This window comes from Anas platyrhynchos, chromosome 2, assembly GCF_047663525.1.
Source record: "Anas platyrhynchos isolate ZD024472 breed Pekin duck chromosome 2, IASCAAS_PekinDuck_T2T, whole genome shotgun sequence".
NCBI classification, from domain to species: domain Eukaryota; kingdom Metazoa; phylum Chordata; class Aves; order Anseriformes; family Anatidae; genus Anas; species Anas platyrhynchos.
In genome coordinates, this window is record NC_092588.1 from 122,310,020 (window position 1) to 122,325,062 (window position 15,043).

The 15,043-nt window shown below is 35.0% G+C and overlaps 1 protein-coding gene across 8 annotated transcripts in view; it reads left to right on the forward strand.

The window, feature by feature from the left end:
• TBC1D5 (TBC1 domain family member 5) overlaps window positions 1-15,043 on the forward strand; it is a 317,118-nt gene that overhangs the window by 236,570 nt on the left and 65,505 nt on the right. For all 8 annotated transcript variants that reach the window (XM_072033495.1, XM_072033494.1, XM_038173782.2 and 5 more), the window contains one exon: window positions 4,981-5,087. In XM_072033495.1, coding sequence (XP_071889596.1) covers window positions 4,981-5,087 — 107 coding nt within the window. The remainder of the gene's footprint in view (window positions 1-4,980; window positions 5,088-15,043) is intronic.

Genomic DNA, 15,043 nt, shown 5'->3' on the forward strand with positions numbered 1-15,043 from the left:
CACAATTTTGTATTCTAGGACACATAAAGTTTTCAACTTCTGTTGTTCTTATTTTAGGGCCCAATCTTGAAAATATAACACGCATGTACTTTACACATACTGTTGTTTCACTGCCTGCCATAGGACTTCATGTGGGTTTTTTTAGTTGCTTTTTAATAAACATGCAGCATATAGAGCTGCCTTACATTCCTCTCAAAGAGGTGGACATTTAATTCAGTGTAGAGGTTTCAAAATCAGTGCTTGTTTCAGGATTATCCAATTTCAAGTCATTTTCTGTAATCTGAATCTGGTTTGTTTATGTGCAGTAAACTGAAATAATCTTTAAAATGTTTGTATAGATGCATGGTGCAGATGCATGTGAAATTGTTTCTTAACATCAGCATTGTATTTTGTGCCATCATTTCCCTTTAAAAATGATAATTAAGAAATGTGTCTATAAGCACCCTCTTTTCTGGGAAAGGAAGGTTGCTTTGAGGTTGTTTGTTTCACTTTGTGGTGCTCTCACGTGAGTATCGGTATGAGGTAACTAAAATGTGAGCTAAAAATGTGTTATGGGGATCTGTATGAAATCAATCTCCCTTTTTTTCTTTGAAATCCCCAGATCTTGTAAAATAAAGCAGTAAATAGCTTTAAAGTGGAGTACATTTGCTCGAATAAGATGCAAAGTCATCTCATCAGGACAGCTAATACTTCGTACATTCACTTTTTCTGAAATAAGTATATTTTTCTTCTGTAGTTGGATCTAATTAGTTACTCTAAGCTTAGTAGTACAGTGAAAAAAAAAATACCCAATCATAAATACGATAATATTGTATATATTGTAACCATCAAGCTCAGAAACCTTCACAGTTTTTGATATGATAAAAGAAAGCTTTCCATATATATATATGTAATAGAAAAGTTTTCCTTTTTCCCTCCTATTTATATTGTTGTTAATATTTGAGCTTGAATAGATGTTGTAACATTTTAAAAACCATTTTCAAATAAGTTTTTAAAAACTAGTCTTTCTTTGGTGAAAGGAAATGTTATTTTAAAAAAAAACAATGTTGTTAATCATCTATAAATATAACATCTGGAAACTTTCAGTTTTAAGACTTTGAAACAATAGGAATAATAATAGAACTCCTAATATGTTATAAAAATATCAAGCATAATCAGTGATAATAATATAATACTGAAAGCATTTGAAAGTTTAAAAATGATGCAGATTCTTTTATAACAACACATTTGGGGATGGAGAAGGAGTTGCTGTTTTGGGAACTGCTAAATCTTTTTCTGTTTTGTTATGTTCTCAAGGACATGATTTTAAGAAAGCAGCATTTCTACTATGTTTTTAGTTTTATTTTTATTTTGAAATTCTTTGTTACTCAAACTATGTATTACTAAAGGAGAGGGTAACATTTAGAATTTTAGATTACTGTGTATACACAAACACATAGTTGAAATGACCTGAACATTTTAGAGATTATAGATACATAATCATGTATACAGCCATTCTGTAAACTGCTCTGTTCAGTTTAACAACTGAATATGCAGAGCTTTATCCGTGCAGTGCTAATCCTCACAAAGCAGGTGTAGGGTTGTGTACTGAAGTGTCTTTGAGTTTTAATAAATGATTTTCTGGAATACTTTTGGGGGAAAAAAATAACCACATGAAAAAAAAAAAAATTGTTTAAAAAATCTGCCAAATCTGAAGCATGATTATGTTACTTCTCTTTCACTAATATGAATGTATAGACAGCTGTTGGTGAAATCAGAATGGAAGGGAGAGTTCAGTGCAAAAAAAATTGTTTTTATTTTATATACTTTCCTTCCCATGAAGAAGGACAAAAATGAACATACCTGGAAGACCTGTCCATGTTCTGCATAGTAAACTAATGATGTTATTACACCAGGATCTAATTTTCACTGATCAGTATTTGAATAACAATATTTTTACTATGTCCCTAGCTCTATGGACATTATTAGCATATATTTTTCTTATCTAAAGGCACTCTGAATATTTTAAGAGAAATAAAGAAACCACAGCCTCTTCTTGGAGGAGTTGATTTGTTATTTTTGTTATCATGCAAGATGTTCATACAATCTATGTTTAATTCAGTTTAGGGGTACTAAATAGAACATAGCAATGCGTAAAGCAGCAGGGGGAAGTAGTCCCACTATATCTAGGTTAGGAAGTCATCTCTATACAGGATTGGCAGCCTCAAACATGAAACTCAGAAGAAATGGCAGGTGGCAGGAAATTAGGACTTGATTGAAGACAGGTACAGTTAGTTTTCATGTTTTCAACCTTTTTTACTACTGCTTGCATCCAGGAATGGTTATTGGTCCAACAGAGAAAAGTCTATCTCATCTAAAGCAGAGGAGAGAAAGCAATTTGTTGTTCCTCTGCATAATCTGTTATTACTGCATAACAAGTATTTAAAGGCAGTATGATTGCTTTCCCTATCAGAGGAGTTTTTCTACGGCTTTCCCAAGAAATACTGATCACATTCCTTTGGCAAAGCAATAACTTGTTATTCACGCTAAGAGTAGGATCCAGATGTGACTCTTGCCAAGCTAATGAGTGAAGGAGGAGCACAGATAGGCAAGCACCAAGCCTATTACAAGGCAGCTGGCCACAGTATTTCACCCTTGAACTTCAATACCTTCCAGCTACTGCTGAGACGATAGAAATTGGTATTGCACAGATTCTCCTACAAGAAATTTCATCCTAGAATTGATTCTTAGAAATCCCTTTAATTCAAATCTGAATATTCAGAAAAGGAGGGTTTGTTTTGTTTTGCTGATGTTTTCTGCATCATTTTTAAGAAAACTGCCAGGCTGTTGTATAATAACATACATTTGGCCATGCATTTGGCCCTCTTGAAAAAAAGAAAGATACCAAGAGGTGTTTCAGCAGATTAATCCCTTTAACCCAAAATTCTTCAGTAAATAGAGCACTAGCAATGATGTTCTTTTCTGTAACAATTTATATGTGAAAATGGGAGAGCTGAATGTATGGAGAAAACCATAAAGATAAAATAAATATAAAAGTTAGCAGACCTTCCTCATTTAAGTTTTGCTTTTGCTTTGTGTTTTTGTTTAATTTATCAGTGATGGGTTCACTATTAAATATAAATTCTAGGGAGCAGAAGTCATGGCCCAACAGTTTGATTTTTTTTTTCAATTGTTCAATTGCTTTTCTATTATACATTTCGAAAAAATTAATAATTAGAGTAAATGTCTCGTGGTTGAAAATACCAATTTTTGTCAGGGCTCAAGTCTGCACCATTAAAATCACTTAGATTTTTAATATTTACTTTTCTCTATATCAGTCAGACAGCAAATAACTGTTCCAGGAGACATAAAGAAAGAATGATTTTAATCAATTTTCCATTGCAAAATAGAACACATACTGGTGTGTTCCAAAGAGAAATGTGTTAGTCTTAATACTTATCATTTATAAAATTATGTAGAATTTACTGTCCATTTTCAGTATTTTTAGTTACTTTGGTAAAAAGGTCTCATAATCGTAACTGCAGTGCAGTATCTTAAATTTGATTTACACGTGAGACTTGGCTTGGTTATGTAATATGTGGTGCTGGTATTATGCTTCTCTGAAAGATCTCTGACTGAGACCATTGTGTTGTGTTCATTATGCCAGCTCTGTGACTACACGAAGAAAAAAACAGGTACCTGAATATGAACAAGAAAAACAAAGGATAGGAAAAGAACAGGCAGAACAGATAAAGAATGAGTAGGATAAGTGAGTGCTTTACAAATGAAAGCAGATGTATGAAATTACAAGCTGTCGGATCAGCAACGGAAATGAAGATGATAAAGTGGTTCCCTACACAGATTATAATTATTCATTTTGCCCAGTCCTGCATCTTTTCCCCATAATCCTCTTGTTGAGGGAGGAAAGGTACAGGAGGATATGAGGCTTATTCACATGAAGGAATAAAAAGTAAAACATTTAAATCTCTGTCCACAGAACAACCATTTATTTTGCCTTTTATTGATTCAAAATAATTCCATGTTTGCAAGGATTATTTCTGGTGTAGAAGCCTGATTAGAAGTATTTGTTGCTACAGCTAAAGTTCTCAGAATAGTAGTTTGTTAAAAATTTATTTACAATATTAGTGTTGGAGGCTGTCTTTATGTTGCACAGTGCAAGCATCAGCAACAGGCATTGCTTTGACAGCTGTGGCAGATGGATTGCCTGGATTTGGATGGTGCAAAAGAAATGATGTAGTTTACACAGACCTGCCTGAAAAGACATCTCTAATAATTGCACTCATAACGAGATTGATTTGGGAAAAAAAAAATAGATAACAACAGCAAGCAGAGAGCCACAGCATATTTACACAGGTTCAGATTAAATCAACTTCATAACATTTCCCAAATAAGTAACAAATCCTACTAAATTAATGGGGTATTCTACTTTTAAGTATTTCTGAAATGAAAATCTAACTTTTTCCTTTTGTACTTAGCACTTTGTAAAAAGTTTATTGATTTACCAGAAATCAAGGATTTGTTGACACCATTTGCATACAGATGTATGTATGTGTGTGTGCGCATGTATGTGCGTATGTACATAAGAATATGAAAAAAAGATATTTCAGCAAAGAATTTTCAGAGCGGGACAAAGTTGTCATAAAATTAGGACTGGAAGTAAAATTTACCATACAAATAACACCCTTAGAGTTAGGTGTCTGCAGATAAGTGAAAAAAAAACAGTGTCTGTGTTGGGTTCTGTATCTCCACTGACAGTACCGTTTCCACCTCCATTGGCTCTGGTAGAGTTTTGGTGCACAGCTCACATACAAACAGCTAAATTTAGACATCCAGATTTGGAGTTGAATCCTAATACAAATGTCTATGAAATAAGTTGAGTTCTGAGAGACTTCATGTGGGACTAGGCAACTGCATCTGAACTGTAATGAGATTACAGAAAATAACATAGTAATATTTCACTTTTTTTCATTTTCAATACAGTGATATCAAGTAATTATCAGACCTGTTTGGGACTTCTGATGCATTATCCACCTATTGGAGATGTTCACTCCCTTATCCTAAGAGCACTTTTCCTCCGAGATCCAAAGGTGAGAGGCTCACTTTGTAAACACAGGAAATAAATCTCTCTAATAGAATGTTGCAAATGCTATGATGTTAATTACAACCTACATTTTTTGGGCTAAACTCTGGTTTCAACTTCTTTGACAAGCTGAAGGGAAGAGTTGATAAACAAGAGTAGAATACAAGTTTTTTACTCTTAAAAGGGTGCTGTCCTACTAATTTGCTAAACTTCTCCAGGAGCTCAGCAAACTGCAGATGTTTATGCTCCTTTGTTTGGTATTCTGCACAGACATCTTTCATTATAAACTATACTTTTGAAACTAATATTTTATTTAATAAGCTAGTAAGCTGTGTAGAAACTGTCGTGCAATATCATCTGTACAATATTTTTCATTAGATTTCTGGAGATTAACCATTGTTAATCCTTATAGCACTACCTATGCCCAGTGTATAATAGATACATGATGATTTCCAATTAGAACTGAGAATCTGCTGTTACAGTTCGAAAAGATTCACAGGAATAAAATGTAAAAATATATAAATGTAATGTTTTTGATGCACACAACTATACTACAAAATAGTGAACTTCTTGATGATTTAGAATGGCATGTGTATACAAAGTGGATATAATGTACAATGGATATACACAATGTAGTGGAAAAAATGTTTAAGGCAAAGCTGTACCCAATAATCTTTCCAGTATTCAGATTTTTGGCAGATAGCAGAATTTGTGCTACCAGTTTTGAACTGTCTTTGAGCATGTCCCATTAGGAGGCTGCCAGTGTAAAGTCTGATTTCCCTCATCTCTTGAGGCAAGTCACCTTTGAAAGTGAAAAATTCATCACTTCTGCACTCTCACTGTCTTCTGCAAAATTTCATTCAATAACAATGTTTACACTTCTATGGATTAAGAAAAAAAAAAAATGTCTCTTTGTTTCTGTATCAGTTTTTTGCAGAAATCTGCTTTCTTTACAGCTGCTTTCTTCATTCCTCTTGGGCACAAAGATTTCTTTCATGATGAGAAGTAAAGTATATCATCTTTCCAGTGTGTAAGAGAGTTTGTAATGTTAGATCTGTAGAATTTTTCTTAAGATTCAGGCAGCAGAGTGTGAAATCAAGCTGCCCAGCATTTATTTATGTACTGTTTTAGCAAAACAAGACAGAACTGTTTTTTTGATGGAAGATACAGAGGGAGGGAAACTGTGCTGCGATATCAAACTAAATCCAATATGTAATCTGTTGTTTAGGAAAGGGGTATGTTAAAAGAAAAAGTAATTACTAATCAGCTGTCTTCCAAAGCATCCTAGATAGTATACAAGTCATGCTACCAGCAGAAGGGGGCAAAAATAAGTCATCAACTTCTCATGAAAGAAGCTTGATCACTGTTCCGCTCCTCACTCTCTTGTGTTAAAGTGAAGTCAGGCTCATAAGGCCTTGGTGTTCTATTAGCTCAGACTCTCAGGTGTGCCTTGAACACCTTTCAGGAAAACAGTGGATGTGTATCTTACCATATCTTTCAGGTAGTTCTCCCTTCAGTCAGCTGAATGAGTACTTAAAGGTCTTTCATTCAGAAACTGCTAGTTGTTCTGGCAATTTAAATATGATTAATTATGATTGCTCATCATTTCTGAGCTGTACTTATCTGTTTGGGAAATACTCTAAAGGTTAGAAAACTAGGATTTCTAGAGAATAAAGAGCTCCAAGGGACTTCTAGCTCCTCTTGTTTTACATTGCGTCTTTAGGTTGAGACTACATTAACAAGTCTGGACTTCCTTCAGCAAGGAAGTTAAACTTCTCTAAAGTATCTCTCTGAAAGAAAAAAAATACCTTCTGGTCAGAGAAAGAAGTATACCTTCAGTGCTGTGACTTAAGTACCTGTTTTTTTTATCTTTCCCTTGATGTAATTTAAAGTTTCACTTACGTGTCTTCAAGCATATGTTGGTTCAACCCAATGTATTTCTGAAATGGGAGTCTGCCTACTGTGGCTTGTTATTCTGTGTGGTGTAAGACCTACATATAAAAATTTTCCAAGTCTGTCAAAATTTTGCAGTACAGAGAATGAAAGGTAAGACTCAACACGACATCATGGGTGCTCTAGGAGTCTAAAATCAGTACACAGATTATATGCGCCAGTGTAAGTGGGAAAATTAGAATGACTTTTTTTTTTTTTTTTGCTATCTGCATAAAGATAATTCAGTTTGCCTTTATTCCCTGAGCAGATAAAAGGAGATTGGAAGAAAAGACAAGGAGATTTTAGTCAGTAGTGCAACTTGTAAGTGATGATTAGCAAATTCAGTGCTTAATGATTTTTCTTCCTCCTTTGATGTTTTCCTGTGCATTTCTCCATCGCTAGCTTCTAGTTTCTAATGGGAAATTACATTTGGTTCAGTGCAATTTAGCTCTCTTGAGCCAGAGGTGAATTGTTCTGTATGGCATTTCTTCCAAGATTCCACTTGATTTTTAATGTGTGAAGTTGGACAACTCTTGTTCCTTTCTGTGGGAGACTGGTGCATGGTTCAGTGGGTTATTTCATTATTTGTTGAACACATCTAGTATGTTTACTGTCATTCCAAATATCTGGGAGAGGCTCGCTTTCTGCCCTTTGGAGCTCTTAATCTCAGCTGGAGAGGAATTGCAGAAATACTCAGTGATGACAAGCAGGAATTGCCTCTTAAAGGTTTATTAGTATATGTTGTCTTCAGGATTATTTTTGCAGATAGGTAAATACCAAATAATGTCACTGAGGGAAGATGTAGGCATTTGGACTGAGAGGTTGGTGATATGAACATAAAATTGAAAGATTCTTGAGGAACAATTCTGTCATAAATTATGAAGTCATTAATGTGGACCTGATACAGCCTGCCCATCCATAACTTCTGATTCTGGAGATAAATCGGAGTTTGCTCTTCTTGTGTCATCCATTATTTCTTCTGTTTCCTTGCTCAGTCATAACAGATGTTTTCTCCTTACTTATTTGCCTTGTAGCCTATCAGGAAAGCTAAACTTCAGCTTGATGGACCTACTGTGTTGGTTTTTTTTTTTGCTGCATTTTACTGCAGACCTCATCAAAAGAGCTAAATATCAAAAGAAAGCTCTACCTAAGAGATGGGGGGAAGTTTTTTCTTACAGATGGACAAATACAATTTTTTGACCTTTTGTGGAATCAAGCTTTAGTAGAAGCTTTTGCATTAATAATAATAACAGTAATATGAAAAGTAATTTGTGCTTGACAACTCTCCTTTTGACTTAGAGGATCCTGGCTGGCAGTTGGGATGAGAGGACATTTTATATTCCACATCCCTGATATATTCCAGTGCAACTGAATAGAAATACAGAGCTCTGTAATAGCTGAAAAAAAGTAAATGCACCTGTCTCTGAAGGGGGGCCTGAGAGGTACTAATTTTATAGGCTTGAGTATGGATCAATGTAGAATAATGAATTTAAGCCTTTTCTGCATTTGGCTAGCTCCAGTTCTTATGAAAATGTAGAATGAAAACCTCAAATCAGTGTTGTTGTCTTTGCATAGGGTAATATTGTTAACCTGCTTAGCAGAGTATTTGTTTCACATTTCTTTGAACAGATAATTACCTCAATTATTTATATGAAAGTTACTTCTATGCACTTACAGTCCTTCCGGATATAAAAGTAGAGCTTCTTATGAAACAACAGGGTTTTGCAAGTATGTATATGTGAAATGAGAACATGAAGCAAGGTTTTTTCTGTATATCCAAAAGCATTTACAGAAGGTGTGTCTCTGTGTATTTAATATCCCACAAGTGGCCAATATCCTCCATTTTTTAAAAAAACATGGAGCACTGTTAATTTTCAAAGCGAAGTCTGCAAAATTAAAAAGTAGAGATACAGAGATAGGGCAGTTGAAAAATATAAAGTGATTAAAAAACATAGTTCTAACTAGAGTTGTTCAAATAAAAAAAAAATTAAAAAACCCAATTAGAAACAAAAGTCATAGAAAATGTGAACATATTGTGTTCCTTAAATAACCAGATGTTCTTTCCTTCCTGAAGGCAGCCAGGGCTAGGAATAAAAGGTTTAAAACTATTGTTTTAAGTTAACTGTGAATTTTGCAAATCTGTTTTCACCCTTTAGCAAATAAAATTCTAATACAGCAACATAAGCAAAGTAATTTTCATCTTTGGGTGTTCTTATTTCTATGTTGTTTTGTGCTGAAGTGTTAACCTTATCACAATGACTTATTACAAAACTAAAGCACTACATAGAATATTTCTGTATTTCTGTTTTATGTTACATACTAAGAACTTGACAATCATCCTTTGTCTGAAAGCTAACTGTAGTTATTCGTAATATTTTTGTAAAATACGTTAAGAGTTTAATTCTATGAACACACTGCTCATCATAAGCCATTGAGTTAAAGAAAGAAACAGAGAAAGTGGCTGTACTTGGTCAATAGAAATAGAAGTTACTCATGCTAATAATATTCTCATTACTGCTGCTGATGTTTTTTCGATGTTGTATTTTAAGATATTTGCTGACATTGAAAATGGTGGTATATATTCTGCAGAATGTTAAATTCTAATGAAATCTATGATGAAGCATACATGACATTTCAAGTAAGTCGTATTAGTTCATCATGACTGAAATTACAGGGACTGCCAGAAAACTTGAGCAAAAATATATGGTCATGATCACTCATGTAATGATTAGCTGTAGAAATTTGCATTCCAGCTTTTAACACTTTTCAAAATCTGAGCAATAAGTGACAAGGGGGAAGCATATTACTGAAATTTTGAACTGAACTCTTTGTACGTTTATTTTCGGATGAATTTTCTTCTTAAGTAGCTGCCACCGTCTCTGAGTTTTCTCCAAGCTAGTTTCATATGCCTGAAAGGCTGTTGAGTTTCACTTTCTTCTTCTTCAGATGGATCCTTTTCTCTACACTCATTAACTGAGGTGCTGCTGTAGAACTGCAACTGGCCTTTGAAAGCTGCCGTTATGTCAGTGTTGTTTGTTTCGCTGTTTGTGGCAGGAGAAAAGCAGGTTTGGGGTTGTTTTGTTTGTTTGTTAGCATTGTGTGTGCAATCTGGCATTAATTACCTTGCTTTAATGACCAGATTGCAGCCAATCAGAAGTAAGAATCTGGTAGTGTTTGGGCATTAGGAGCTCATTAATTTGTACCAACGCAGGAAGGTACTTCATGGGGTGGTTAGTCCATTTTGTTAGAGTAGCACCAACAAGGGGGAGGGAGGGCTGAACAAATGTTTTCTTTTTCCTTTTTTCTTTTTTTTTTTTTTTTTCAATCGTGAAGAATGCGACTGATTTTTCAGGAGATTCACAGCCATACATTAGGAGTTTGGGGTGTATGAAAAATGAATTTTGAGTAATAGGTGTCCCAAGGCACTGTGAGATATGAGTAAGGTCACCTGTGCAGGTTGCCTTGACTAGGGCTATGACCAGTAAAGGAAACACGTTCCAGAAAAGCTAAGTACATGTCTCTTTAGCTGGAAGGAAAGAAATCAGGAGAAACAAAAAAAAAATGCATTTTCTATCAGCAGTTTATTGGTACTACTTTGTAAACTTCTGTTTCCTGTAATGTCTGAAAGATTAAAATCTTGGATTTTTAATGCAATATATATAGATTTTAAATAATGAAAATGTGTTGGGATCTTCAAACTGACCTCCACTTTTACAATCACATGAAATTCCTCATAATGAACCAAAGTATTTTGATAGTCTTCTCAATTTGCAAATACAGTAAGGTTAGCTGCAATCTAAACACCTCCATTTGAATAAACTGGTTTTTTCTTTAACTGCATACTAGGGTGTTTTATGTGGGCCTATACAACTGAAGAATTGCATATATTTTAGATGTAAAAAACATGGTATTAATTTAATCTTTATCCTCCTATTCTTGAAATATTTTTTCTTTGCTTTCCAAGGAAATAGGTCATGATTTGTTTTAAAAATTACTGTTTAAAATTTAAGTTATTGTGTTTTGTTAATAGAACAAGATATGACAGGCAGCTATGAGTTTAATGATAAATTACTTGGAATAACCATGTTGCCATAGTACCACATAAAAAAGTGTACCATAGATTAAAAACCCTTTTTGTTTTTGTATACATGTTTCAGAACCTTCATTCCCAGTGTACCTGTGTATTTTAAAATATGAAAAATATTGTGTGAGCAAACTCATAGTACAATAACTTTCTCATCGATTCCAACGTTAATTCCAGCCTCCCCATATAAGTTAACTGTGTAATCAACCCACCATGAAATAGTCACCAAATAGTCTTCAAAGTACCATGTCCATCATATTTTCAGGAAGAATTCTTGGAAAATAAGTGGTTGGTTAATCATATAGTCAAAACATTTCACATGAGAAATCCTTCAAAGCCCTCCTCATTTCACAGCATGATATATAACATAGTAGTCAACACTCTAAGGTGAAAGTTGATTTCGTTCGCTGCCAAAGACAGTGGTGGTTATGGTGTCGCACTCTCCCTTCAGTGTTGTATACAGAGGCCAGTTACCTGGTTAAGAGCCCACAAATATTATATCAATCCAAGTTAATTATATCTATCCAATTATATAAATCCAACAGCCATTGCACTTCAGTGAATAGAAAAATGGAGGAAAATAATGCAAGATAAAGCAAAAGTTTCCTCAAAACATGTCTCATAGTTGAGACAAAGCCATGTTGGACATAAGATGGTGCAGAAAAAAAGTACTGGTCCCAGCTCCCTGTAGGGCCAAGCAAATTCCACTGCAGCCCGCTTCTGGAAACGAGAACAGAGTTGGCAAGGAGGGCACGTTCACTTAGTTCTCACTGCTAGTGGGAGCTGCTGGCCTGGAGGGCAGTGAGGAGCTGGGCAGGTGGAGAGGTGCATTCTCCTTCAGAGGGGAGAACTACAGGCAAGTTAGAAACCATTAATTCGACTTTCAACTAGTACTCAAGTAAGTATGTAAGCATAGAGCAGCAAGTAACATCCATTATTCAGTAAATTGTCAAGGCAAGTACTTTCTGATCAATCAACTGGACTAAGAGCTGCAAACATTAAAAAAAATAGTTTGCATTTTTGATTTTTTTTTTCATATTTCCTGGTTATGTCTTTTTTCAAGGTGCCTTCTCTATTAATCATCAAGAGAAGTCATGAGGTGCTGCAACATCATGTTCAGCTGGAGGGGAGATTGGGGAAAATTCGGAAATAGGAAGAGAATTATCTCTGCTGATCAGCATTCCTGTTAATATTCACTGGGAATTCATAAGCTTAGTCATGTAATGTGCAAATGCTTTTGAGAGAGGATGGAAGAGAAAGTTCTTTTTGGAAGCTGAAACTTCAAATAGTTCTTTCTCTTTGAGCAAGGTGATATCCTGAGTAGCGAAGTAAAAGCAGTGCTGATTGCATTTGATGTTAAAGCAAGAAAGTGAAGCACTTTAGGCTCTTAATTACTCTAGCTACTAATAAAACGTACTGCATGTGTGTTTCTCGGGGCTGCTGCTTTCTAATGATTGGTTTACTTCTGTTTAAAAAGTCGTCTGAAGCTACTGACCCTCTCCTAAAGAGTAATGATATTATCTATAAAATTACAGCAATAAAATGTGTTTAACAGTGTTAGAGTGAGGTGATTATGGTTCTTCTTGTGTGCAACCTGACAATTCAATTAATCACTTCTAGTATGCATGGTTGTTTATCAAAAGGAAGCACTTAAAACACTTAAAGCACTTTAATTCTACCTAATCAAAAGTTCTCCGTATCATAATTTATTTATTTGACTACAATTTGCAAAACACAAACTGTGAGTTATATAAAAATAGATTTGTAACTTTTCAATAATGTATGAAAGATTAGCTATTGAGTCATACCCAGCCTATTAGGATGTAATTTAAGTTCAGTTTCTTCTGATATAGATATACTGCTGTGTATTGACATATTTTATAGTAAATATTAATGTATTAGTTGTTTTATACAAAAGCTATTTGAGTAAGTCTGTATTGTAGCATTCTGCTTCTAAAATAATAGAATACTTTCAAGATAGAAACGAGAAAGATATAGTTTTTCCTTTGCTGTAAGGAAAATTAGGTTTGGAGAACTGAGGTAGGTTTCTTGGTTGTTTTTAATGTGCAGAGTGATCAAACTGGCTCTGTGGTACCCTCGTTCCTGGAGTCGCATTATGAAGGGAGTTGCTCATCCCGCAGCATCAGGAGCTTAGCGTGTCTCTTCTGTGTTTTGGAGGAGAAGGCACCAACGTCGTATTCCATTTACTGTGTTGTGCACATGTGGCTCTTTGAAAGAGCCTTTTTCACTCCCCTGGGGACATTTTTCAAATGTTTACGTAGCACATTCCATGAAGAACATCATATATTTTCTGTTTCTTTTCCAGATAGCAGACAACCAAATCGCCCCTAAAAAATGTGTGTGTGTAGTTTGTGGTTTTTTTTCCTCTGGTATGTGAGATTTGTGTACAAGCATGTAACTGGAGCAGATGTAATACTGTAAGTGTGTTTATAAGGGTTCTATCAGGATAAGCCTAGGATAACTGCATTACCCACAAAGCCATCAGTGAGTTATACAGGTTGTCCAAAATGAGTGCCAATAAAACCATAATGTGGTAGCTTTTCTGTACATAAAGATGTCATATTTTAAATCTCATAATTTGGAACATTCCAGGGTTTAAAGCAAGGCTTGCTGTGTGTTCCCTTCAAAAGCCTGGATCTTTCCTCCACAATGTTGTAAAACTCCTGTTCCTCCCCGCGCGGGGCTGCAAGATGCCAGCGCATAAATCTGTCACGGGGCAGGGCTGAGCGCTGTCAGATTTATACCTCACTATTTAGTTAATTTACTTCTTAAAACCAAGGGTTCCGTTGAAAAATAGATGACTAAATTAAGAGGCAGATTTAAAAGGTACTTAAGCAATTCTGTTTATACAAGATGGGGATTTTACGCAGGTTGTGAACTTGAGCATTGGCAGGTTGAAGTCTTTTTGTCTGGAATATCAATAAAAGCTGATGTGGGATGATTTGATCTACCCGTTAAAATGCAATAAGGTGTAAAATGATAAATGCAAAAAAAAAAGGCTTTCCAGTCGCTTAGGACAAGGAGCCTAAATAGGCAACTAGAAATTTCTTTCCGTCAAGTCACTGAAGTATTTTTAAATCTCACTTGTCATTTTTTCATTTCTTTATCTCTTGTCATAGAATACCCATGTGAGAGAAAGCATGTGTGTGTGAAGTTAAAAACAGACCATAATGCACAGTATTTAAAATATCATCCTGGTATTTGAATTTTCTAGTTGCCAGGGGGATGAAGGGTTGTCATGTAACAAAACAGGAGCTAATTTATTTCAGCTTGATCAGAGTTAAGGGGTTTCTTCCTGCGTTGACCCAATTAAGGGAATTTCTTTCCTTTTCAGTTCTTTCTGAGAGTTTTTCTTCTTTCAGACAAACAGTGCTCCCTAATTTTCCTTATAAACAATTAAATATGTTAATTCTTCATGCTGTTATTGCATTGTAAATAACAAGTTCTGTGATCGAGACCCACAGCATCTTTCTGAAAAATGTAAACAGGAAGTATTATTCCCAGTTTGAGGATTATGGTGTTTCTGTGCCAAAGCCAGTATTAGTGTACAGATCTCCTGACTTACATGATTAAAGAAGCTTCTTTATTAGTTTGGTGCATGATACTTTCCAGGTTGTTCTACTTTCATATGTAGGGCTGATAGATGCAGACTGTCAACCTATGTTCAGAATAATATTTAACTATTGGCATTGAAAGTTGGCCATTGCCCATCATGTCCTCTAATGCCTCACTGTTGTTTTTTGTTCTTTTTTTCTTTTTAGTAAGTATTTAACTCTCTGGTTTGTAGGTGGATGCAACACCTTTTGTGCTTCAGCAGATTGCTTGTTCCGCAGAATGTATAACTAAGGAGGAGGAAGATTAGAAGGAGAGTTTTGGTTTGGGAGTGGCATTTGCTTTGGGTGCTCAAGAGTTTGGGATGGGTTTGG